General features: G+C 41.9%; 1 protein-coding gene and 1 long non-coding RNA gene across 3 annotated transcripts in view; one reads left to right on the top strand and one right to left on the bottom strand.

Annotated features, from left to right (window-relative positions):
- Window positions 1-23: 23 nt before the first annotated feature.
- LOC120442714 overlaps window positions 24-26,060 on the bottom strand; it is a 30,265-nt gene continuing 4,228 nt past the window's right edge. For both annotated transcript variants that reach the window (XR_005614890.1, XR_005614891.1), the window contains 2 exons: window positions 12,853-12,994; window positions 24-690 (listed from right to left, as the gene is read on the bottom strand). This is a non-coding gene — a long non-coding RNA (uncharacterized LOC120442714). The remainder of the gene's footprint in view (window positions 691-12,852; window positions 12,995-26,060) is intronic.
- crabp2a (cellular retinoic acid binding protein 2, a) lies at window positions 11,065-18,076 on the top strand. Its single transcript, XM_031740741.2, has 4 exons — window positions 11,065-11,390; window positions 14,623-14,801; window positions 15,379-15,495; window positions 17,418-18,076. Exons 1-4 carry the CDS (start codon window positions 11,309-11,311, stop codon window positions 17,469-17,471), a joined length of 432 nt encoding a protein of 143 aa, XP_031596601.1. The 5' UTR covers window positions 11,065-11,308; the 3' UTR covers window positions 17,472-18,076.

The raw sequence follows: 26,060 nt of genomic DNA, 5'->3' as shown, positions 1-26,060 counted from the left end.
ATTCATGTTTACAAATGAGGTAGATGACAACCATGTGAAATTGTGTCTCTGGGTTTGTCTTATTTTAACTGTTTTGCCTGCTAATTAGGCCACAAAAGATACAGTGAAAGTGCAGCAATTAGACAGCAAACCCATTCAAGCTGCACAGAAGACTCTGATAATAACAATTACTTGGGTGAGCTTTGTTTGGAGCAGCTGATATATTTATTATACATTCATAAGAAGAGGTCTCGTCACACCAAAAAGATCCAGTAGTTCAGTTTCAAAATTCAAGAAATTAATATTTGCTTTCTTCTTCCTTCCAGCAAATTAACCAAATGGGTTTGTCGTCTGTCAGTGATGAAAGTATCGGTAACTCACTGTAGTGGATCACCTATTGCGTGCGATGGGAAAACCACAGGAAATATCATACCATGAAGACGCGTGCACTCAAAACTCAAATTGCTCATCACTATCTGACATGCTGAATAGTTTAACATGCACATGGTGGCAGTTTAACTAAATGAAATAAGAGTTTTCAGGTGTGGTTAAATACGGATGTAGTCTGAGATTAAGAAAAAAAATCAGTATATGAGCCGCTTTCAATCACAATCTTAACACAGCTTTGCCACGGTGCCTCTCTGGTCTCTGCTGATTCAGATTAGCACCCTCTGCTGGCTTCTTCTTACGATCGACCTTCTCAAGGACAGCCTGCCAGTTTGAAAACACAAACAAGCAAAACAAAAACTATTAAAACGAGCACAGAAACCTTATGTGGCTACGCTGGACCGAAAGCATTTGTATGTGCTATGCCTCAAGCAGAGATGAGAAGTGGAGCCATAGGTTTGGCAAGCTGACTTCTTTCTACCTCTTCAGGGGTTTTTTTTTATACTTTTGAGGATGTAGTCAGTGAAGTGACGTATCTTAGACGCAGCTTGTTAATGAAAAGGGAGAAAGGTGTCACAGAAATTTAAAATAAACAGATTTTACACACAAATGGGTTTTTGTGAGGTTTAAAATTGGCTTTGTGAAGGGGTCAAACAACAGTACAGAGTGCAGTTCAGTACCAGTCGTTGCATGGCATTTGACAAAAAGAAAACAAGAAGAACAACAAGCACAGAATCATTTATAGACATGTTATTTACAAGTTCCCAGAACACAGTTAGAAGATTCAATGCAAAAGATAAATAGTAGAGATTGTTACAGTTCACTGGCACTGCTATTTTTTGCAAGTGTGTTTGCGCATTTGGTTATGATCTCTGCAATTTGAGTTCTTGGTGTTGCCTCTGATGATAAAGGAGGGTTGTGACTATTTAAGTGGCCTTCTCTTTAGCTCTGCCCTTCCTTGGTGTCTCTCATCTCATCACGTCTGTGAACTGGACCTCTGTTCTTTCCGGTTGCATGTTTTCTTTTTTTTGTTACTAAGTGATGTTCATCAGGCAGGCAGTATCTGTCATTTATGTGTTAGAGCCTTACAAGCCAGCTGTAACAAGTCGATTACATGTTGCTTTAAAAGATTACAGGGAAATAAAATGAGACACTATGGAGCCTCCCATTCAGCCAGGTCAGCTTGGCACAGAGATGAAAAGAATGTTAAAAGTTTCCATTACAAAGAGGCACTGCTGCATTTTTTACTGCACTTATACTGATATGGGTGTTTGCAAGGGAAAGGTTTAAAGAAGAACAGATGGGAAAAGAATACAGACACATACAGTCCTTGAATCACTAATACAGAAAGCAGACAGTTTCCTTTTCTTCATTCTCAGTTGACTTGTTATCCACCCTCATATGAGACCTTGTGTATTTAAGATGCATTTTTTCAGCTCTGTCATTAAACATATTTACAACAGGATGGGTGGTCCAAAATGATACAACATACAGCAACACCAATATTAAATATTGCAAGCATGTATCTCAACTCTGAACTAAACTATGCAGAAAAAATATGAACTAGAAACTTGCTGAAATAAGATACTTTGTGATACACGAGTCATTGTTGCTGTTGAGAGGTCACTATTTTCCTGCACTAGAATTTCCCCAGATTGCCCAGTTAGCAACAAATGCTGTGCCCATATTTACAGTTTTCTACTGAGCCACATTAGGTGTTCACTGACAGAGTTAGCTCAGACTGAGTGAAGGCTGAGTAGGCTTAAAACCTGCCTCAAGTCAACCACAGGCCCATGCTGCATGAGCCAACTGTCAGGTATATTGTGGCACATGGCCCACCTGGCTCAGCTCAGTATTTTTGTGCCAGAATTGGCAAACAACACTTTTTCCATAATGGAGCCAGAAATGCCAAGTAGCTCAGATTCAGCTCAAATCTGTCTACTGGCTTTGTGTTGACTGGAGCTGACCTTTTATTCTTCACATTTTGCACTTTGTGGTGTTAAATTAACATTAACAGCGTAAGAGCTAACTTGCAGGTTTGACATAGCCTTCTTAAGAAGCTCTGGAACAAATTAAGGCATGGGTGAACTCCTGCCACTCTGTTTCACATTAAAACTAGTTCTCAGAGAGACAAAAACACAAACAAAATTATCAGGATGACTTGTGGGTGTTGGGACTCCACCTGTCCCTGCAGGCGTATGAGCAGGCCTACAGTCACGCAAAGCCGAGGGCACTAAACTCCTGTAAACACTAATAACAATAGTTTGATTAGTTACAGTAGGTTCCACATGCCCAGACATCTTCTACGTGTGGAGCCAAAAGGTTACAAAGAGTTTGAAGACTTAGACACAGCACTGTCAGTTTGCCACCACCAGATGGCAGAAGAGTTCCTATTTGGGCTACTCACCAAAATCCCAGGATCCAAGCAAAGCCTGAGCATAACAGTACAAACAGCCTTAAGGCTTAAATTCATTTAAAAATATAAAAGATTGTCTTTTATTCTAAAAGAGAAAGACTTTTAGTTGTTTAGAGTCTTTTTAGGCACCTACAGCTACACCCTGTGAGATTTCAGCGGTCGTATATTTTATTGCAAGCCACACCGTATGGGCCTAATAAACTTGGTTAGAATATAGAGTTTGATTGTAAACTGCAGAATGACAATACCTAAAGAGTCATCTGCAACTCTGCCAGGTTTTTCCCATGCTATGTCTACTTTGTCATGGTCATTATAACGGCTGGCACATGACACATCATACAAACAAATCTTCCAACACACATGCATTTTAATCTTTGCTAGAATTTAGTTTGGGTTCATTTTAGCTCACTGTTAGTGAGACTAGATTGTTGCAGCGGTCTCTGTGAGATGATCGTCCTAAATTTCCAACATTTGTTTGCAAATTAGTCTTGAAGAGTTTTTAAAGTGCAACAACCTTTTTGGATCAAAGAATCCCACAAATATAAGTAATATAACAGGTAATATGATACGTTGGGACAGTACAGATCAGATTGTGAATAAACAACTTTGGGATTTTTTTTTTTCTTTCTTTCTTTTTTACCATTCAGTAGAATCTCCCCTCTTGTTTTGGGCTCTGTGCAAAAAAAATAAAAATAAAATAGATCTCTGACCTGGAGACCACCTGACTCCTTTTAAAAGAACTACATAGAATAAAACTTTACTTATATAGCACCTTTCAGGATAAAAATTACAAGGTGAATCACAACAAGATACTAAAAACATACAGACAAAACGTTTCTGAAAAACAAGGTGACAAAGACGAGCGTTTAGCTGCTTTTTAAACCACTGAGTCCACAGATCTCAGGCTCAGTAGGGAAGAGCTCCAGAATCTGGGGACCACTGCAAAAGCTCCATCTCCTTTAGTTCTCAGCCTTGTATGCTGCACAGCAAGCAGGCCCTGAACAAATGACCCCGGGGCCCTGCTGGGTCCCTGTCCTATACAATAAAGGCTAAAATAAAGCCCCCAAACTATTTTTAAAAAGGGTTCCTGATAGAAGATTTAGGAAAAGTGGTAAGGAAACCTGGTGTTTCCATCTGTTGGAGGACACAAACAAGACTTCTGTTTATAACCTCTCATTATTAAGTTGGAGAATACTGTCAGCCACCCAGCTTTTAATAGAGTCTATTATGAACTATGCAGAATTTGTAATTTAAAACATCTTGGGGCTTAAAAGAGGTATATAACTGAACGTCACCTGTGTAGCAGTGATAATAAAAGCCCTTTAAAGTGCTTAAAATGAGCTGAAGAGGGAGAAACTGTAAAGTGCCCGAAACAGAACCTTGTGCCACACAGCAGGCAAGAGACGCAGAAGAGGAGGTTAATTTATGAGCACCTTAACCACTTCAACACAGACACTCGGTGTACTGGGGTCTGGTATGTCAAGCTATCAAGCTAAAATGACATCAAATGTGGAGGTCAGGTACTACGTCAGCAAAAACTTTGTGCTGCTGAGCCATTTACAGTAAAACATGATGAAACACACTGAATAAGCAGGGTGGAGGTGTTATTATCAAGAGAAAATAAAAAGTTATGGAGTTCTTATGGAGCTTATTTTGTATACATCTGCTTGTACAAAGCCACACTACATGGATATGAATGAATAGAAGTGTGAATGAAACAATGGGCTCAATGATTTGCAGAAAAGTTAATCAAAAAGAAAAGAAGTGATGACTTGTTTGGAATTTGACAAGAAATGATCATTTTTAACTTGGTTTTTTTTTTGTGCAGCAACACCTAAAGTATCACAGGTGACTCCATCTCTAAGCACTGCACCTTGTAAATTTTCATCACACCTTTCCATTTCATGTATAGCGATCTCTCGTAGCTTTCTTCCCCATCATGTTTTTGCAATAGCAGGTGAATAAAAGCTTTTTAAAGCTCATATTGAACATTTATTTTCTCACAGGTCTTTGGCAAAGTCAGAGGATCAGTGAAGAAATCACAGAGCTTAATGCCATTTTCCAGTTTTCTGCCTCAGACTCAGCGCACTGATATGCAGATCTACTGCTATTCAAGGCAATCGAGAGAACAATAAAGCATAAATCTGACACTGTGTCAGTTAATTGTAGAGTCTTTGGGGACACACTGTGGTCACGTACAGTAACAGTGACCAGAGGGTGACCTGCGCCAAGTATTTAACTATAGCAATTCTTTATCTATGACATCATTGCATGCACACATACTGTCCAGTCGTGCATACATTCATATGTGCACAAATGCACGGACAAACTTAGACAGATGAGAAAATTGCCTTCTGGACACACTACTGACACACAATCGTGGCTGAGGAAAAAGCAAAAGTGGACAACAATCGTTGACTCGGGTCAAAGAGGAAAGGCAGCGGGAGAATTAAAGAATGAGTGCGGAGTGAGAGGCAGAGCGAGGGTGGAGGGGCAGAGTCGTAGGATGCAAGAAGAAGGAGGGGTGATACGATAAAAGCAGGGCTGGACTTTTATTGAACTTTTTGGGGGTTTTCAGGAAAACAAAACACATAAAATAAGGTGAAAAGCAATAAAAGTATGGGAACCAGCTCTTGTTTGTCTTCTCAGCTTTCCATTTTTCTCCAGTCCACATATGCTAGCTGTATTTCACGAAACCTTCTTCATGAACACCTCAGCCTCCCTCAGTTCCTTTCTTTGCCTATCTGACCTCACTGTTCTCCTCTTTTCTTCTTCATCCTTCTCATCTGCTGTCTTCTGTTGGCAGCAAGACAATTCAGTATCCCTCAGTGCAGTTGTCAACTCAGAGGAAGTGCAGGTGACAGTGTAAGCAGCAAACACAGGGAAAACTTTAAGCATTTAACACACGAGGAGGACCAAATAAAGACAAGCTCGACGCAATCTGTTTCTCCACTTTCTTTTCATTCAGTGCTCACAGTCACAGCCATCTCCTCCCCTTCCTAATCAACCTCTCCCTGCTCTTGCTCTCCTGCTGTCCAGACTGGCTCATAACAAATGTGATAATTAGAACCACAAAGACGAGGGAGGAGAGAAGAAGAGAAGAGGGGGTTTTTGGGAGCGGGCGGGGGGAGCAGGGAGGAGCTCTGAAGGACAATAGGAATAGAGTGTGAGTAATACAGGCGTCTGGCTGCAACTGCACAGGCATCAGGAGGTTCAGTCTCATGTATGCAACACACAGACGCACACACACAGTGTCCATTAGTGATACTTTAAATGCAAAACTACCTTCATCTGTGTCTGATGATTTTCATTACCAAGAAAAATAATAGGGAAGGAGTAACCGTTATGTGGGGAAACACACACACACACACACACACACTTATTTTCGTGTTTTAGTGAGGACATCTAATTGACATAATGCTTTTCTAGCTGCTTACCCTAACCCTAACCATCAAAAATGAATGCCTAACCCATAACTGACTGTTGGTCCCCACAAGTATATTGGAATTCCAATTTGTGGTCCTCTCAAAGATATCTAAACATGTTGCACACACAGACGTGCACTCTTAACTTTTCTAATTTCTTATCTTTTCCTCTGCTCTTTGGTTTGAACTCTCTGCCTCACTTCCATGTACACAGTTAAATACTGCCATCTCTAATCAGGTCCATATGGTTTGCTGGGTCAGCATGCCAGGAGCCAACAGTGCCGCACACACTTTTGGCCGCGAACATGTGTGTCTGCAACTGTTGTGAAAGTCACACAGAGCAGGGGTTCGCAAATGTTTTAACGCCGTGACCCCCTTAAACTTATTTATGTCTTGCCGTGTAATTTTTAGAGGCTGGAAGAGGTTCAGCTGTCACGTATTTTGTGCTAAAAGAGAAAAGATTACAGAAAAAGACACAGTCTTGTGTCACGTAAATGTTTTGTGTTCTCTCCTGTTCTATTAGTCATCTAAAAGGGGCCCGATTCATCTCATGACTCTTTGGGGAGGTCCCAAGCCCACACGGACCCAGGGTTAAATCATAAAAGAAAGATACGGTAATTTGGGGAATGTTAGTCTGCATGCATGTGCACTTCTTGCCCAGTGGCTTCCTGTGAGGGTAAAGGCCAGTAATAATGACTTCCAGGAGCTGGCAGTTTGGAACGCCTGGGTCAAGTTCACATCTGGGATTACTAAGGTTACTGGGTAAGACTTTTTACTGGAGGTCATCGGCATGATAAAGTGGAGAATGCCACTTAAGTGTGGCTTTAACCCGACTGATCGCATTCACACGCACAGGCTCCAACTTGTGCATACACGTTGCAATTTTTTTTATGCTTATTGCAACACAAATATGATAAGACATCTGAAATAGGAAACCCAACATTTTAGACATACTTTAGATACAATTTGCATTAAATCTAATATGGTGTGAGGGTTTTTTTTCTCCTTTTTTCATGACCACATGAGGAAATTTTGGAACAATAAATAGTCTGTAGATTGTAGCTTTCACAGATATGGTTCAAATCTGTGTCATTTGAATGAGAAGAGGAAATAGGAAACAATACGCAGCATAAGAGGAAGTGAGTGTGGAGATATGGTACAGGTCACCCTAGGGAGGGTGTTGATACAAGGCTCAGTCTGTTTTAAATGTAACACAGAGAAGGAAATACAGCTGGAAATTCTCTGCTGCCAGCGACACAACTGTAAAGATTTCAGGGTATAGATTGTTTAACCAAATGATTTTGTTTAACTGTTTCGTGGTATCGCCAAGGACGTCAGTGCCACAGACGGCCCAGTTAGATTGAGATTAATTGTGCTTACACTTCTCGTCACAGAAATGAACAAACCCTCCTTAATAGCATTTGGCAAAGTGCAGCAGGCTCCACATAACCAATTATTTAGCATCCTCATTCTTTTCTGTGTGATCCAATTTCAAGCCACTGAAGTATTAAACTGAACCCATCATTACCTCTGAAACTGCACATCTCCAAATGTTTCCCTTTCTATTAGTTCAAAGAAGTACAAGTACATTCTGAAAAGTTTCACGTTTAAAGAAGGATTAATTTAGAAAACAGGTTTATTATATTATCATGATTATTAACAACCTCCGATGTCCTAAAAACTATGCAGAATTTTTTAAATACGTGAGTTTTCCTGCATTCTTGCAGTCTGTTGTCATGGCAAAGAAACACTAGTGTCATAAATCAAAGAAATTCTTTGGCACAACCCTTTAGCTTAACTGGCTTACTCTGGTGTAGCATGGTTAATGTCCTGATCAGTAAGAAGGTTGCAGATGGGCAATGTCTCAAATGTGTCTGCAGGACAAGAGACAGCTAAAACTCCAGTGATGTGTCTGTTCTATGTCTCTGCAGTTTTTACTTTGCAGAGACACAAGCCACACAGCCAAGGGGACCAACTGGACCCTTAGCGGCCTGGAAGCTGCATGTGTGTCACCCCTGCTGCTGCTGCTGCGTTTGATTTGGTGAAAACACTGGCGTAGTTATCATCAGCTTTTGCTGATGTCATTTAGTCACATTAGTTAGAAAGTTCTGTTTGAAAAATCTGATTGTGCATACGCTGGAAACAGTAAATATTTTCACTGTCAAAACTAATTGTATGATTATTTCTAAAACAGAACCCCGAATTTTTTTCAGCGTCCCACTCTTCTTCTATGGTATTATTTCTGCTTTATGTTATTGTTTCTATAAATGCTGAATGTTTGTGGCCATGCTGATAAGAGCCAAAAATGACTGTAAACAGGACACAAGAGATTCTGTTTAGATTGCACATGGTGCAGCCTGCCTGCCTGTCAGTCTCTGTGATGGCAGTTGGTGATATCAGTTACCAATAATAATCTTGGTATGAGAAAGAACACAGAAAGATGACAGAACAAAAGAAGTAAACAGTATACGTGAGGATAATAGCTGGAACATAAGGAAATAGCTTAGATAAAGTTGGCGCAGGAGTAGGAAAATAATACTTCTTACACCTCCGAAGACAGATCTTAATCTGTCGCCTTCATTCATCCACTGTTTCTTAACCTCTCCATCGCTGTTGGCTTTTGATCTCCTTGCTCTCTCTTTGCTGACTCACTCTCCCTATCCTTCTCCCTACAACAAAGAGATAAAAAATTGACATGCACTTCAGTCTCTAACTTTCTCACTAACTAGCCCCCCCCATCCTTATTTCTTCTCCTTTCCATCCTTTCCCCTTCTGTTTTTGCCTCTTCCCTCTCTTCAACATGCTTGAGGAATGTGTCAAAGCAGAACAAAAGAACAAAAGCTTGACAGGAGGAGGAGAAGGAGGAGGAGGAGGTGGAGAAGGTCAAAAAGGAGAAGAAAGGGGGGGAGAAAGTAGCATGAGGTAAAGGAGAGACAGAAAGGAAAAGAGGAATGGAGGGAAGGAATGAGGGGCAAGAGAGAGGTTGAGAGGAGTGGGCCACGGTTGAGTGGATCTGAATGTTGAGCTTTGCTTTGTCATCACGTGCTGACATGCAGCATCACACACATTTCAGAGCTCTTTATCAAACCCCCCCATCTGAACGGCACGCACACAACATGGGTGAGGCTATCGTCCTATACTGCATGGCTGCCTGTTTCATTTCAGTGGCCTTTGATGTATTTCTTGTTATGTCATGCTAAAGTGGTAATGGCCTGTGATGACGCTGAAGACGAATTCCTCCATGGTAGCCAGCTGTCTTTTGTAACCTTTAAACTGGGGGCGTGATCATGTCCTCTTTTCTGAACCACAGACCACCACAGATGCTGTGCTTTAATATAAAGATTCCCATGCGGATTTGGATTGATCTCAGTAATAAACTGCACTTTTTTACTTCACTATCAGGTGTTTTGATTTCATAATATAAGAGAAAACTGTTAAAGAGTTTAAAAAAAGAAGAAGAGGGAAGCCAGCTTACAAAAAACAACAACATGAATGACAGAGAAGAAGAAAAAGAGAAGACGAGTGCAAATTACACCTCTAATATGGCTGTCTTGTGAGGACATGCTGTGATTGTGGCATGGTGTGTGGCCAGTGACTTAGATGTTAGGTGTGTGTGTGTGTGTGTGTGTGTGTGTGTGTGTGTGTGTGTGTGTGTGTGTGTGTGTGTGTGTGTGTGTGTGTGTGTGTGTGTTGATGAAGGAAACAATGAGAGCAAGCTTTGTTCACATCAAACAGACCCGCCGGGCCCGATGCAATCCCCTACAACTGAACGCAGGGCTGTGCGCAAAAGCGCATATCAGGTTACCAAATATCAATCTGACACTGTTATTCACCTCTGTTAGTCACTGTGTCTTTGTTATAACCCTGACACTGAGCCGGTGTGTGCGGGAAGCTTATATTCTAAGCCGGCAAGGGGGGCTAATGCCCGCGCCTTAAAGTCGCCCGGGTTACCTCGCGCTAATTCGCCGTGGAGTGTAGCGGATGGGATCATCCATCAAGAGTCAATAGTTAACGTCTGCTTTGTCCAGTTGCCATCCATCATCAGCGCGTGCGTGAGCGCGCATACATACGGTGTGTGCGCGTGTGCATTTCCGTGTGTTCTTTATAGGACTACCTTCCGACCCCGCAGGGCCCCTGACCCCGCCTGACGCGTCTCCTCCCCTCCTCTTTCTTCCGCCAGCGGGGGGCGAAAAACTCTAATAAGGAGAGCCACCGCCGACCTGCGCCAATACCACCTCTTATTTTTAATCCCAGCCCCACGTAATATATTTCCCTCATGGGCTCGGGTTGTTTTTTCCTCTGACGCAGGCTAGCCCACCGGTTGCAGCCATTAGACCTATCCCATTACCACTGCTTATATTTTTATGACACAGAACCAAAGCGCACTGGAGGCTCGGAGATGAACTTGGCCCCTCTCTCTCTCTCTCTCTCTCTCTCTCTTTCTCTCTCTCTCATCACACACCCACACAAACCATCTCTTCAGGCTGGCAGTTGACTTGTTCTTCCTTTGCACCGCCCTGCCAAGACGACATGTTCTGTCAACATACTGACCTGGTTACATCCTTTCTGTTTTTGGAATGACAACATTGATGGTAATATGTAGTTAATGTAATTGCCTAAAGTAAGTGGCTAAACACCTAATAAATAGAGCACGCGGGAGTTTCGGGGAGTGGTTAGTTTGGGTGGTGACAGGTGCGCGTGTGGATGAGAAGGGTCTCCGAACGGCGTCTCCCTGGGCACAAAGTACCTGCTGGGGTGTTCTCAGGTTAAAGCACTGTGGGCCTGTGCCTGTAATCTGTCGGCCTCCGGGGCGTGTCCGTTCAGAAAGGGGCGTGTGCATCCCTACACAAGTATCTTTGCGCTCTGTGCCATTCATTTGAAGTGCAAATGCTTATAACGTGCACTGCTACATAGATGAGATAAGAGCTGCTGTCAGTAGGTCTCTCATCCCGGGAAGAAGGCAAAACCAAGTCACGGACAGATCCAAGCCATCTGGCGCACACACAGCTTTTTCATTTTTGACGCACAGACGCGCACTGACTGCAGCCCCAGGACCTGACAGCTTATCTAGTCCACACCACTAAGCAAACTATCGCCGAACATGGAGCGCAGAATCCCAGATTTCTCCGGCACTTGGGAGATGAAGAGCTCTGAAAATTTTGAGGAACTCTTGAAAGTGTTAGGTAAGTAAAGTGACGCAGGGTTTGTTTGTTTTTTCTTAAATCATCATCACTGTAAGTGGCAGTTTGAATCTTTTTATGCGCCAGTGGTTTCTGATGAAGCTTTTAGTTCTGTTCATAGTGACAGATCAGATGTGTCAGCTCAAACTGTAGCTTTCTCAGCACATTGTGAGTGTTCCTCTGCGTCCGTGCACCAGCGTACTGCATGGGTGGGGGGTCTTTGTCATTCTGCTGCAGAACCCCAAACTCCGTTCTTGGCCCCCAGCCAGCAACCCCCTCTTTTTACCCTCTCTCATCTCCCCTTTTGGCCTCCCCTGCTAACACAATAGAGACAAACGGCGACACATCTGTCTGTGTCTCAACTTCAGATTGTTTGCGTGTGTCTTTAAAGAGGACCGTTATGACACAATACAGTGCAGGACAGTGGCATCGTTATCCGAAGTGACAGTCCGAGAGAAGAACAAATACCTGCCGCTGAGATCCACGCTGTTTTTTTGTCTGGCTCATTTGCAAACCGGCCAGTGTATGCGTGAGCGCATCTGTCGTTAGTAGCCAATTTTCATTTGATGACTTGGCAGTGCACACCTGGAATCCGTTTTATCGCAAAGCGCCAACAACACCGCCTTTTATCTTAGTCTCTTAGCTACCTACACATATAGAGGTAATTGAACTACATGAATCCCGTACCACCACTACACAAATGAAAGATCACCAGTTAGTTTTAACGTCTGTTTGATCCAGATTATTCTGTCCAAAGGCAAATATGGCACCGTGCGCAATAATGCGAGGACGGGATAATTTATGCGTATACTGTCTGTCTAAAAGGACGATTCTATGACTTTTCGATAAAAAGAGAGATCCGAGCGCCTGTAGCAACCTTTAAATCTCCTCTTTAAGATATACTTTCATCACCTGATTTTTTTAAATACTCTTCTTTTTCTTTTATTTCCCCTTAAATGGTTTTAGCATATGTTCTAAAATGCATTGTTCTTGCGATGCGCCTGCTTTGTGCACTTTGTAAAGTGTTTCCAAAAGAATTATTTTATCTCTTGTTATTATTGACAACATTCCAACAGCAGGAATGTTGTGTAACTACCATACACACACACATACACACATGCACACATCCACACCCATGACTGCGTGTGTTCCTTTAATTTCCCTCTACATTGGGATGACCGACAGAGGGGAATGGGCTCTGATCCCTGGTTTCATTGGGGGCAAAGCGCAGCTGGATGCACACTGTCATCACCTACTACCCTATTCCCTCCATCTATCCTCTCTTCCTTTCCTCACTCCAGCTCTCCTCCCTCTACCCTCGTCTCTCCATGTCCCAAATGCTTCCTCTGCCCTATGATCTTTGACCTCTGACCCTGACGTCTGTCTGAAATTGTGTTTGTCCCCCAGTGGTCAAACCTGTGTGAATTAAAGAATTTCGGTCACAAAAATTAACAGCGGGGAATACCTTGAGAACCTTCGTATCCCTCTGTGGCTTCCAAAGGTTTTGGCAGGCCAGCAGCGTCTAAGCCAAAAAACTGAAGGGGGCCACATTTTCACTTCCAGGCTTTTATGCTTGGTCGTGCACAAGGAGTCATTACATATGGTATCTGTGTAAGTGGGAAAAAAATGGGAAAAAAGGCTACATTGTGAGTAAAGCTATAAAGCACATTTATAAATGCACAGCAGCAGCTATGATGTGCAGTGATTTACAATAATAAAAAGTAAATAAATAATCACATTTTTAAACTTTTGCCACCTCGTCACGGCATGGAGGGGTGCAAAAAGTATTTATATAACCAAATTAAATAAAGGAAGCCGTTCCACAATGTAAACACACACATACTGCAGATGCCCCCTGAAATGTTGTGAATTATTAGTATAACATAATATTTAAGTACTTGGAAATATTAATAATTACCTGGGGCAAAAAAGGTGCAAGTAATTCCTGCAAAATAATGTCTTTCCAATGAGTGGGGATTCATCTGCACACCACAAGCTCACAATGCATATATATATGAAGCTGCTTGTACAGTGCACACAAATTATACACAGGGCATAGGCTGGACAACCCAATGCATGGCAAATGACTGTGCATTTCTCTCTGTATATATTTACACTTGGTGACAGGTGGGAATGTGTGAGAGGTGAGAAGTGTGAAACCCAACTCGCAGCAGATACACACTGGGCGGCATACACACACTTCCCCTCACACTTGGACAGAGATCTTCGCACACCACACACAGACCGCTGCCCCTCGTCTGCCCAGGCCCCCCAACCTCCCTCCCCCCACACCGGTCTTCTCCTTGTTCCCTCTCTTTTCCCACGGGGTAACATCATTTTTTTTCCTTCTTCCCCTTTTCAGACAAACACTATCAGACAAACCTTTTCCTCCTTCACATTTTTTTTTAAACTTTTAAGCACATTTCAGTGGGAAAAAAGGCTGGTGAAATTAATTTTATTAAAAATAATACTGCAGATTAGTTTATAAATGTGGCTAAAGTTAACAAACACTAACATTAATTAGATTTTACGTGGCTTGTCTTTTTCTTGGAAGTGCTGTTCTGGTCACTCTTTCGTGAAATCATTGTGAAATACACATGACCAACATACCACAAACTGCCCCCGTATGGAGAAGCCTTTTACAGTCACACAAAATATTGAATGAGTTATGCTTTTTTCCTAGAAGCAGAAAAAAGGGGAATAACTGCGATTATACTTCAGGAAGTGCAAATCGCAATCACGGTGTGAGTGTTAAAGTCAGTAAGCGTGTGTTTGCATGGCCGCAACGATGATTAAGTCTGGGGGGGAGTGCAGGCATGCTTTGTCATATGACCTCATTGTTTCCTGTGCAATCATTATTGGACAGCGCCGTGCATTTTAAGTCTGCTCCAAATTTTGCCCCGTGTGTGCAGAATTACATTGCAGATAAGCAGCAACACAACAACACTCAAACACAACCACACAGCAAGCCGATACAGGGCTTGCTTGTCTTTGTTTGCTTGTGTTTTTGTTTACACTCTGATACACAAGCACAAAAAAAGATCCGTCTCCATGAACTTTACCAATGTCCAAGGGAATATTTTTAGGTTTAGTGGAAGCAGCAGTGTTAATTCAAGGCACCACAACTAGCTGTGTAAGAGCATTGTCACTATGTTTCTTGTCATTATGTGTTGTCTTTTCTGGAAATCTCTTCCCACACATGCTCTTTCACATTTTCTGTTGCTTGTTTGTGTAGGTGTGAACGTGATGCTACGCAAGATTGCAGTGAAGGCAGCCTCCAAGCCCCTTGTGGAGATTACTCAGGATGGAGAAACGCTCTCTATTAAAACATCAACCACAGTCCGAACCACCCACATCACCTTCACTGTTGGGCAGGAGTTCAATGAGACCACTGTGGATGGGCGTCCCTGCACGGTACACAAAATATGGACATGAATGTATTACTAAATGCACTTCATCTCCTCTTGGACTACACATGGACACACACACATACATAACCAAACACACAAATGATATGGGTGGGAGCTGTGTAGATTACATCAATCTGTTTAATTTGGCTTTTCATCATATTTGGACTGATAGCACAGCTTCACCCCTCCCTTGGTCTCTGAAGGCCTATCATGCTACACTGCACTCCTTCACACACTTTACAATCCTTTTCAACTTCCCGTCTTCCCTCCGTTCCCCCTACTTGCCCTTTGCTACCCTCTGTCCCTCCCTAATTCTCCCCGCTACTCTCTCCAATTTCCCATAGATGGCCTCTGTTCGGCCGTTTCCAAAGCAAACACATGCAACCCAGCCAGCGCTTCGCTCTACTAATGATGAGCGCATCACGAGTTATCACCTCTCAGTGATCACCCTGCTAAAGCCTTTTTGTGCTCTCTCTCCATTAGACACTCCCTCATTAAGTTCCCTTCCCTACAAATGGCATTGTATTTATTCGTGAGTCCATTTATTTGTGCATTCATTCGTGGGTCTAATGGCTTTTCAGAGTTTTCCACGTTGGGAAACAGACAGCAAGATCAGCTGTGAGCAGACTCTGCAGAAAGGAGAGGGGCCTAAGACATCTTGGACCCGAGAGCTCACCAGTGACAGCAAGCTGATCTTGGTAAAACACACAAACTATCACCTGAGCAACAGTTTAGATTCGGAGACAAGTACAAAGCTTTACCGTAGGTTATAGTTCACAAATTATTGTATACTGTCTACTACTGATCTACTACTAAACTGAATTTTCAGACTTGAAATTAACTCATTAAAAAAAACGTGTGATTTAAAGGTCATTATTAAAAAAGTGGCTAAGGAGTAAATCTTAAAATGAACTATGAACTGTATATAAAAAATGGACATTGCCACTGTGCTGCCTCCAACGTACACTTTGAAGCCTTGACCATAGCGTTGTGAACATCCCCATTTATCATTTTGTAGCCATAAATGATCGCATTTAGACCGTAGGATGATGTGCTAAATTGTCAGCTAATTTCAGGAAATTTGGCATCCCTAAATTATACAGGGTCACACATACACAGATATTTACTAACTGCTGTGTGGCATATAGCACAAGAAACACAGTGACATGGTCCAATTCAGTAACCCAGCAGTCACCGACCAGCAACATCTGCATGAGCTACCAGTCACCAGTCAGTCGAAGAAGCTACACCCTTAACACAGTGGCCATGTAAACCTGTTTATTTTGTCTATGTGGATCAACTACAGGCTGTATAAAATAGATGTTCATCAGTTCTGGGACTCGTAAACCAAGTGCAGAAATGCTTTAACCCTGCTTTTTTTCTAATGCCTAATAGACATCATGACATCATTAAATGCTCCCCCAATGAGTATATGCTCTCAGTTAGCACTTTTAACTTTAATACAAAATTATGTTATTTCTAAATCCTGGTCCTCATTAGAGTCAAAAACGAAGATAAGAAGGTTATGGTCACCTTGGCTATGCCCATCTTTTAATTACAGTCTGTGGGGATTGGCTCATTTTTGGAGCCAGCCTCAAGTGGCGAATCAAAGTACTGCACTTTGGGTTTTTGGGGGTTTTTGGTGCTTGTCCTTTAGCCCAGGTTGTTTCCCCTTATTTAAACTCTGCCATCAGCAAAATTTTATTCAGCTGTCCTGAAGACAGCTCAGTTGTCATCACATGAACAAAGTGTGTCCTCTGTGTCAAAGCAAGACAACTGGCTGAACAGACCATGACAAAAGCTGCTACGTGGATCTTGTTTTACTTGTGAAACCTTGAAATATTCTTTTGTTTATAGGAACGAGGGCTGCATGGGCTGCAGCATTGCACTTGTGACATAGCTGCATGTGTTTGTGAGACACTTACCACACAGAGTTGAGTTATTGTACTCAAATAATCTTTTTGGAGTCCACTTATATCTGCTGGCCTCTTACACCAAAACACTAAACTAATGAAAGCATAAACACAGAAGCATAATTGCACTTAATGGGGAACCCCACCCAGTTAGCACTTCAGGTTGATTAAAACAAACTTTCAGATGTAAATAAAATGCTTATTTGACCCAGTAAACCAGTTCAGCTAGAGATAAGATACCACGCAGGCTTCGGTCTGGAGCGAACGGTTTTTAAAGTGAAGAAATTGCAAACACAGGAGGTATTTATGGGGAGATGCTAGCTTGAGGGCTGGCAGTAAATAGTTCACATTTAAGCCTCCTGAAGTGTTGTTAAGCACCAAACCCACAACTGGTTTTTAGAAGCCAGCGTAGTTGTAGTGTTTGTGTGTGTGTGTGTGTGTGTGTGTGTGTGTGAGAGAGAGAGGGAAAGCAAGCAAAGTGTGTTTACTCTTTGCATACACAGTGATTGGTCAAAACAGTTTGGCACAGCGACATTATGTTAGTCATAACTGCTGGAGGCAATAAAAATGGGACTTTTAGGGTGGATTAACATGAATGTTTTAACTGTTTAAAAATGAATTTATGGTTAACTCCATGCCAGTATTTTTGCCTCGGTGCCTGCGAGTATCCTCATTAACTGCCCTCATTGCCCTCACTTTCTTTTCAGACCATGAGAGCAGATGATGTGATATGCACCAGAGTCTACGAACGACAACAATGAACAAGAGCACTTCTCACTTTTTGCCCTTTCAGCTCGCCCCGCGTCTACAGCATCACCGCTTTGCGTCATTGCTCCTCTTTGTCAGAGCTGGGAAATAGCAGCCTATAGTTTTATTCCAGCATCCATGTTAGCTTCACTATATAATAGGTGTGGTAATTGTATCTAGCATGTCACATGTACACTATAGTCTTAGCTACTGTGCTATCCGTCTGTCTTTCCAGACCCATCAAACGTGACCAGCTGAAGATTTAAACATGAAAATGTCTTCTGCATTGTATGTAGACTTGCTGAGGAACATCTTGTGTATTTGGCATTGTGTGTTTGAGTGTGAGTGTGAGTGTGTGGAAGGAGACGGGGTGTGAGACTATATTTGTAGACGTGTAAACCAATCTGAGCTCTTCCAGTCTTCGGGTCAGTTTTGATGTGTCCCTCTGTCCTCTCTGTTGCCCTGCCCTCACAACTTTAACCTTTTTCTATCTCATGATGACATTTTATATTTATTACTACGCTAGTGTCGGTTTTTACATTGTGCCTCTTTTATACGAAATGTGATCGTAGGAAACAACACTTTCTATGGGAAAACAATAAACTACGACATTAACTCAGCTCGACTCTTGGCTCTCCTGTGTTGAAAACCATTAGGAGCAGAAACGCATTTAACAGTGCCAGCAGTGTTTTATGGTTTGTGAGTGTAGCTGCAGAATGTGTGCGCATTAGACGGCTCCATCTTATTTTGGGTTTGCTGTCAGCTGCCTGCAACTAGAATAACTTGTCTGTCCCCTCCCGTTTAATCTTGCTTCCTCCCAACCTCCCGTCCCTCCCTTCCCTCTCTCTGTCAGTCATCTCGGTGCCACATGTCGTCCTTATTCTTCTCTCACAGTTTCATCTTGCAATGTTTCCCTGGCAGCTGGCTCTCATTTCTTTTATTTCCATATTATTTGCCAGTTGGTTAAATGATTCATACTTTTAAAGCCCTAAAAGGCTGCTTGACTTCAAGGGATATGTTGTGTTTTTAATCCACTTACTCACTTTCCAGTCAAGAGTTAGATGAGAAGATTGATTCCACCTTTACATATTTAAGGCCTAGACATGTGTACACTATATGGGCAAAAGTACTGGGTCACACCACACCTGGTATGGACCAATTCAAGAGTATAATAATGAGCTGTAAGTGATATTATGGCAAAGGGGAAGCATTTAGGAACAAATTCAATTAAATTCAAGTTGATTTATATAGCACCAAATCATGACAACAGTTGCCTCAAGTCACTTTTCACTGTAAGGTGCAGTACACTACAGTACTGGAGAAAACCCCAACAACAATGAGCAAGCACTTTGCAATAGTGGGAAGGAAAAACTCCCTTTTACCAGGAAGAAAGCTCCAGCAGCATCCGACTCGAGGGGGGGCAGCCATCTGCCATGAGTGGCCAGGAGAAGGAGAAGAGAAAAAGAGAACACCTGGAAAAAACATAGAGTAAAGAAGCGAAATTACAAAAATTTAGCAACATGCTGCAGTCATATATAAACACACAGGCAGTGAAAAAAGTGCTCAGTGCATCACGGGAAAGCCTCGCAGCATTCTTAGGCCTCCAGCAATGTAACTAAAGGATAACTAACATAACCAACTATATGCTTTATCAAAAAGGAAGGTTTTAAGCTTCATTTGGAATGTAAAGAGAGTGTCTATCTCCAAAATGCAAAACTGGAGTTGACCCCACAAGAAAGTTGCCGGATAGCCGGAGACTCTGCCTCCCATTCTACTTTTAAATATCCCAGGAAACACAAGAAAGCCAGCAGTCTGAGAGTGAAGTGCTCTATTACAATAAGAATCTACAGTGAGTCCTGAGTTGATCATTCAAGACCTTATATGAAAGGAGAAGGATTTTAGATTTGATTCTGGATTTAACAGGGAGGCAATAAAGAAAGGCCAGTATGGGAGAAATATGCTACGTCTTTCTGATCCCTGTCCATACTCACTGCAGCATTTTGGATCAGGTGAAAGCTTTTCAGAGAGCTTTAAGAGCAACCTGGTGATAGTGAATTACAATATTCCTGCATAAAAGTAACAAATGCACAAACTAGCTTTTCAGGATTAATCTGAGACAAGATGTTTCTAATTTTAAAGATGCACAGATTAAAGAAAGCAGTCCTACATATTTGTTTGATATGCATCTTCAAGGACATATCCTGCTCAAAATAGACACATTGTTTCTAAGGCTTTTCAGACAGAGGGTAAGCTCAGTTGCGTTTGAATTTAGGAGAAAAAAATTACAGGAAATCCCGGCCTTCATGTATGTCTTTATTATATGTGTTTGGCTTGACATATTGATTTAAGTAATGTGGCTTCCAGGACTCTGCTGACTCAATAACCTATATAATCTAAGTTCAAACCCCCTCTGGCAGTAACATCAATACAAAAGCTGCACCAGGAGTTTAGATTTAGATGGCCCACTACTCTTGTCCATGTAATGTGTCTGAATATGAAAATGCAGAATCTGTAGGGAACAGATTCTGTAGGTTTCTACTGTAGTTCGAGTTCTATTGACCAATTAGATTTGCATAGGCTTTGGTTGCATGTGCAGGTAAACAGTCGATGTGGAGTTTCACCTGGTTTCACCAGATGATTATTTAGCTTTTTATTATTAAAAAAACATATTTATTTGTAAACAATGACCACAGGATGAAACAGATATCTGCTCACCAGTTGGAAAAGCCTTTAAAATTGTTCATAGTCAGAGGCAGCAAAATTGTCCAACCAGCACAACTAATTAATGTGTTATACTAAAAAAAAACAAGTCTATAAATGCCAAATGTGAGGACCTTACCTACTTTTCTTACATGTGTTTTTTAAATGTTACACTTCATGTTTAGAGGTGCTGGTAGCTGCGCGTTGCTGCCTATACACAGAGCAGGGTTGTTGACGCTAGCTAACTGTCCATTCGAGGTAAATGAGACCCAGACACAAGAGTGGTATTGATCTTCTCATCTTGGAAAAAAGGTTAAAAGGAATCTCTGACAGGTCAGCCTAATCCGTTAAATGTCCTCATTATGGATTTTATATTATTGCAACTGTGGAGGATTACTGGACAAATAGAGGTCAGCCTGAGATCTTTTTGGGTCGGACGTTGAACCTCTTGACCAATCGTCAAATGGTCAGAGTTCGGGCAGTGGGCGTGCCTCTAATGGCAGGAAATGCCACTTGGATTACAGGGTACAGCTGATTGACAGCAGATGTGCTTAAAAACAAGCAGGCCATTAAGGGTCCTGGAAATGAAAGAGGCAGGGGGGGAAATGACAAAACAATATCCCACAAACATTTACGGTCATGTAATAAGTGAAAAAAAGTACAGATGGATTCCTGAGGGAGGAATTTAGCACTGACAAAACTTTTTTCTTTAAAGAACTATCTCATCTTTATTTCTCTTCTTGCCCTGCAGCTGTGTATAGTTAAGGTGTGACCCCAATAAAGTCCCCTCCTCTGCCTCCTGCCCTAATAAAAGAGGTAAATAACTACCCCTCCCTCTCTGTTTATTGCCCCCTGGGGCAGTAAAAGGCAGCTGTCTGGCCCCCTTCAAAACGTCTGGCTTGCACTGGACCTCTGTAAAAAAAAACACATGCACAAATTCACACAGAAAACTGAAAACACACATTCTGTCAACGTTTCACACACACCATCAAACACCCACACTCTACATGCAGTTTATAAAACACTTTGCACAAAAACAGGTGAAAAAGACAGTCTGGATAAACAAGAAGACACCGAGCGCACTCGTGTCTGCTGATGACATCCTGACGGCATCATTATTTCTGCAGGTTGTTGGCTTTAGAGAAAACATAACAAGGAAAAGAAGATATGGGAATACCTTGGCAAACTCTGGACAAACATACTGCATGCCAGCAGTGTAAGAAAAACAGAAACGGATATACTGTAGGAAAAAAATGCAGACATGCATCTACACAAGATTTTAAAAAAAAACCATCTGCATGATTAACAACTGCTGCACTTCATCCATCAGATTTAAGTGGAAACTTGACACCACCTGAACATGTCTAACAAGGTAACCATGGGCAATAGCAGATATCTGAATAGAAACTAGATGTTGGTGTTGTCGAAGTTTGTGGGGGAGCAGGTTAGTTTAGCTGCCCCGGGGCCACGGCTGACTCAGGGTGGCGTCTGATAAATGACTTACACGCATGCAGGAGTTGAGTGTGTTCTTGCCTGCATACTTGAGTGCGTGTCACAAAAGTCAAGACAGGTGATTTGTGATCTGGTTGAAGGAATTACTGAGGAAAAGGGTCAAGTGCATTCTGGGTTAGATTGTAAAGGAGTGGGAGGCGTCAGAGGAACAAATGTCCTGCGGGTGCTCAGAGAGCACGATGGGCAAAAAGAGGCACATTCCCACTACATCTTCCTGATACACATATTCCTAGGGAAAGTATGCATGTGGCAGTGTGATGACAGGTTAAACACCCTCACACACTATACTGTCACTGTCCGGGATATTGATTTACACTCACACACACACATCTGAAGGTAAAGTGCACCAATCTCCTGTGGCAAACACTATTAGACCACCCAGGAACCTTTGCGGTCTCTTGTTAAAGACTGGTCAAGAATAGTGCACATGACATCATACTGCACACACACACACTGCAACCGGACTGGCTGCAGCACATGGAAATCTACAGTTTTAAACACATCCATAAGCGCACATACAAAAATCAAATTATCCCCCTTCATTGAATTAGAAGTTTGTTATTCAGCTAGGAAAAGACATGAGAGAGAGAGGAAGGCATGCAGTAAAGGTCAGAGGAAGAAGTCTGGAAATCAAAAGTATTCGGCTGGCGCCCTGACCCACTGACTCAAACCGACAGACTTCAAAATATCCTCACTTTAACATCTGGCCAGAGAATCCTTCCATTAAGGAAAATAAAATCAAAGAGGAGCACAACCGAGAGACTTGGAGACACTGAGTCAGAGACTGAAAAGGCAGTCTCAGTCCTATTTGTATAAAAGATGACAAATTCACTTATACACAATGAGGCCAAGGATTCAATTTGCTGAGGCTCCTCATGTCTATTCACTGAGGGGAATCTCCAAACTCCAAAATCACAGTGTAGCATGAGCACACTCATCCTTCTCTAAGTATAAGACAATAGTCTTACAGTATGCTGGAGGTGAACTGAATGAAGTCTTTGTAGAGGTGAAGAATGTAATAAATCTGATTACAGACTCTTAATGGTGAACTCCAGATACACTGCAGGACACAGAGGAGATGGGAGATAGCATCTGAAGACAGATAGAGAGAGGGAGGGTGAACTTTATAGAGACAGGAAGGACAGTCGGTCACATTTTGCTGCAAAAAACTGACACTACAGGCTTATTATGTGCTTGTGCATCCATTTTCCCCATCAATAAAGGAAAGCTAAATAGGCACGGAGACAGTAAAGCAGTCATTAAGCTCACCCACCATATGTAAACATCAAGATTTTGCCTTGTATCCTTTTTATGCCTTAATCCCACCTTAGTTTCATCAGTACACAAAACAGAATGAACCAGCTCCAGTTATTTGCTTATTAATAAAGAGTCATTTAAGCCTTGAGTTGGTACTCTTGCTTTATTTTTTTATCCTTATTTGGCATTTAAGAATTCCTTCAGGGCATTCGCCTCTTTCTCTTGTGATCTCTTTTCGTGGGGGCACAGTGCACGCAAAGCAAACTGAAAATGTAAGTCAAAGCAGCTCAAATACTCCTGACTCCAGTTATCTTTGTTAATGTGATTAGCCCAAGGATTCACGCACTTTCCCCAGCTTAGACTGTTAGTGTTTAAATGATTAAAAAAGAAAGTGCAGTAAAAAAAAGTGTGACATTTAAAAACAGATCATGTTTCAGCCTTTAAGCAACCCGTATGTGAATAGAACCCATATGGCCTATCCTCTGGTCTTCTGTCCCCTGTTACACCACAACATATAGATCCATCTATCCATACATCCATCCATTCATTCATCCACACATCCATGCATTCATCCATACATCTGAGTTTTTTTTGTGTCCAGTGCAAAAGAGATGGAGGTGGGGGTGTGAAGGCAGGCGTCCAGAGGGACCATCAGGCATCACAGCTGCTGCAACTGTTAAATCGACATGACTCACTCCTTGTTTTTAGGATCAGCGCTCAGTAAAGTCTCACACATGCATTAATATGCAAAACAACATGCACACGAAAGTGCACAACATGTAAGCTGAAAAAAAACATATTTCAACCATAATGCTTTTTATGATTGAACTTGTATTTATTATTAATTTTAATTATTAGAGCGGGAAAACCTAATTTCAGTCTATTAACATCCATGTTTATCCACTTCTTCCCCCCACAGCTATCTCTCCCTTTCTCACTCTCTCCATCTCTTTCCTCGCTCGAGCACACTTGGGAACAGCGAGTCATAGCTGGACGCAGCGTAATGCTGGGTGAGGTGCGCTGTGGTGTCATTTGATTGGTTGCAGAGCACTATGAGTTGAGAAGCAGGGTTGGAGGAAACACACCTTGTGAAAACTTATTGGCTGCCGCATGTGCACGCACACACACATAAAGCATGTGTGTACATGAAAAAGTCCCAGAGCTTCTACTTGGAAATTGGTGCATGACTGAAAGAGCAAAAATAGTGCAACTGCTTTCCTCGTGGGAACAAATTAAAGGTGGAGTAATCCATTTTGGAAAAAAGACTGTCGATACTTGAACACGGTGACTAAACAAATATGCCACTCCTGTCGGGGCACTTCACAAACAAGGCAACGACACAATGTAACAGTTACAGGCACACTAACGCACTTTTGTTTTAAAGTGTTTAGAAAGTTTGCTACACTTGCATTTAGTGTACAACGTGCTACTTTTAGCTCTAAAACAGAGGCTTTTGGAGACTCTGCTGACCCAGTTTTACTCTGAAAGGCCCAGACGTGTGGTTTAGTCAAGACTGGCAGAAATTGAGACGTTTGGAAGCGCTGACACATACGTCTGCACTTGTTTCCTCGTTTGGTCTTAGCAGTCACAAAAATTAAGCCAAATTATTATACCTAGGCTCCCAGATTTCATCATTCTTGTCTGGTTACTCCATTTACACTGCTTCGTCTGATTATGTACCAATCTGAACATGCCACAGAATTCCCAACAATTCCCAGTCTATGCATTCTGCCTCTATGACTGCCTTCATGTACTACTTTAATTAAGAGTTCCACTTGATCACAAAGAAATTCACGATCTTCTTCCAATTCTTTCTCCCTCATAGTTTGTTCTTCAAGAAGCCAAGCCAACACTTTTACAACGGCATGAATACATAGTAAATAGTAAATGCAGTGTGTGTAGTGGTGTGTTAGTCATTATAGAATACATTTTGACGTTCAAAAGTCTTGAGATGCCCCTCATTTCTTTGACTTTTGCTAGAAAAATGGAAACAGGTGTAGTGATTTACTGAACATGTGGAAAAATATTTGGTATAATCACCTTTATTCCTTCCACAGTCTGAACTCTGTTAGGTAAGATTTCTTGTCATTTCTTTAAGTCGTCTTCAGGAATACTTATCCCGACTTCTTGAAGGATATTCAGAGCTCTTCCTTGGATGTTGGCTGCCTTTGGTTCTGTTCTCTGTCAACATGATCCCACACTGCTTCATTATCGTTGATGTCTGGGCTCTGGGAGGCCAGTCCATGACTGGTAGTGTATCATTATATGTTATTCTATCCAGGTATACTTTTACTGTATGGGCAGCGTTTTGGCAATCACTGTCATGCTGAAAAATGAAGCTGTTCCCAATCAGATGTTTTCCAGATAGTATTGCATGTTAGATGAAAATCTGATGGGACTTTTCAAAATTCTCTCAGTTTTTTAAATATCCCCAACACCACTGGCTGAAATGCAACCCAAACCATGACAGAGCCTCCACCGTGTTTTATAAATAGTTGTAGATACTCACTGTTGCACCTCTCTCCTGACCTCCTCAGTACATACTGATGATAATTTGAACTACAAATTTCAAATTTACACTGATCACTTCATAAAATTTGCTGCCACTAACTTTCAGTCCAGTTCTTGTGTAAGACCTCAGCCTTTTCTCCCTGTTGTCCTTCTGTAAAAATGGCTTCTTGACAGGAGCCCCTCCACTGAGACCATTTCTGGTGAGGCTTCAGTGAATGGTAGATGGATCAACCCGAAGGGTCAACTGCATCTCTCAGGTCCTGTGTCAGATCTTTGCTGGATTTTTTTTCTTAAGGTCCAGACAGATCCAAAAATACTATTTTATGTCTGTCAAATTTTGTTATCGTTGGAGTTTTTCAAAGATTCAACTGAAGAACTTGGAAGAAATCAAGTGCTTTTGCAATAGGCTGCTAGTGCCTGAAGACACAATTTAAAATTGGTTCATTGATGAGTCACCGGCCTGTCAGCGTCACACAGAAATGCTCACAACTCTTTTTGCTGCTATAACTAACACCACAACAGCATGCTCTTATTCTCTTGTATGCACAACACATATGTGCCTCCCAGCTTTCTGTGTTTATGATTGGGGTTAGAAGACATAACCACCAACAGAATGAAATATA

The sequence above is a fragment of the Oreochromis aureus genome, linkage group 11 (genome assembly GCF_013358895.1).
Source record: "Oreochromis aureus strain Israel breed Guangdong linkage group 11, ZZ_aureus, whole genome shotgun sequence".
Classification (NCBI taxonomy): domain Eukaryota; kingdom Metazoa; phylum Chordata; class Actinopteri; order Cichliformes; family Cichlidae; genus Oreochromis; species Oreochromis aureus.
Note: the sequence above shows the minus strand (reverse complement) of the source record. Positions and strands in the feature narration are given on the sequence as shown.

What these genes read in the sequence shown, in the direction of transcription:
- crabp2a (XM_031740741.2), top strand. Translation starts at nt 11,309, where the DNA reads ATGGAGCGCAGAATCCCAGATTTCTCCGGCACTTGGGAGATGAAGAGC. An exon ending in GGAACTCTTGAAAGTGTTAG is followed by an intron (nt 11,391 to 14,622) that starts GTAAGTAAAGTG and finishes TTGTTTGTGTAG; the next exon opens with GTGTGAACGTGATGCTACGC. An exon ending in TGGATGGGCGTCCCTGCACG is followed by an intron (nt 14,802 to 15,378) that starts GTACACAAAATA and finishes ATGGCTTTTCAG; the next exon opens with AGTTTTCCACGTTGGGAAAC.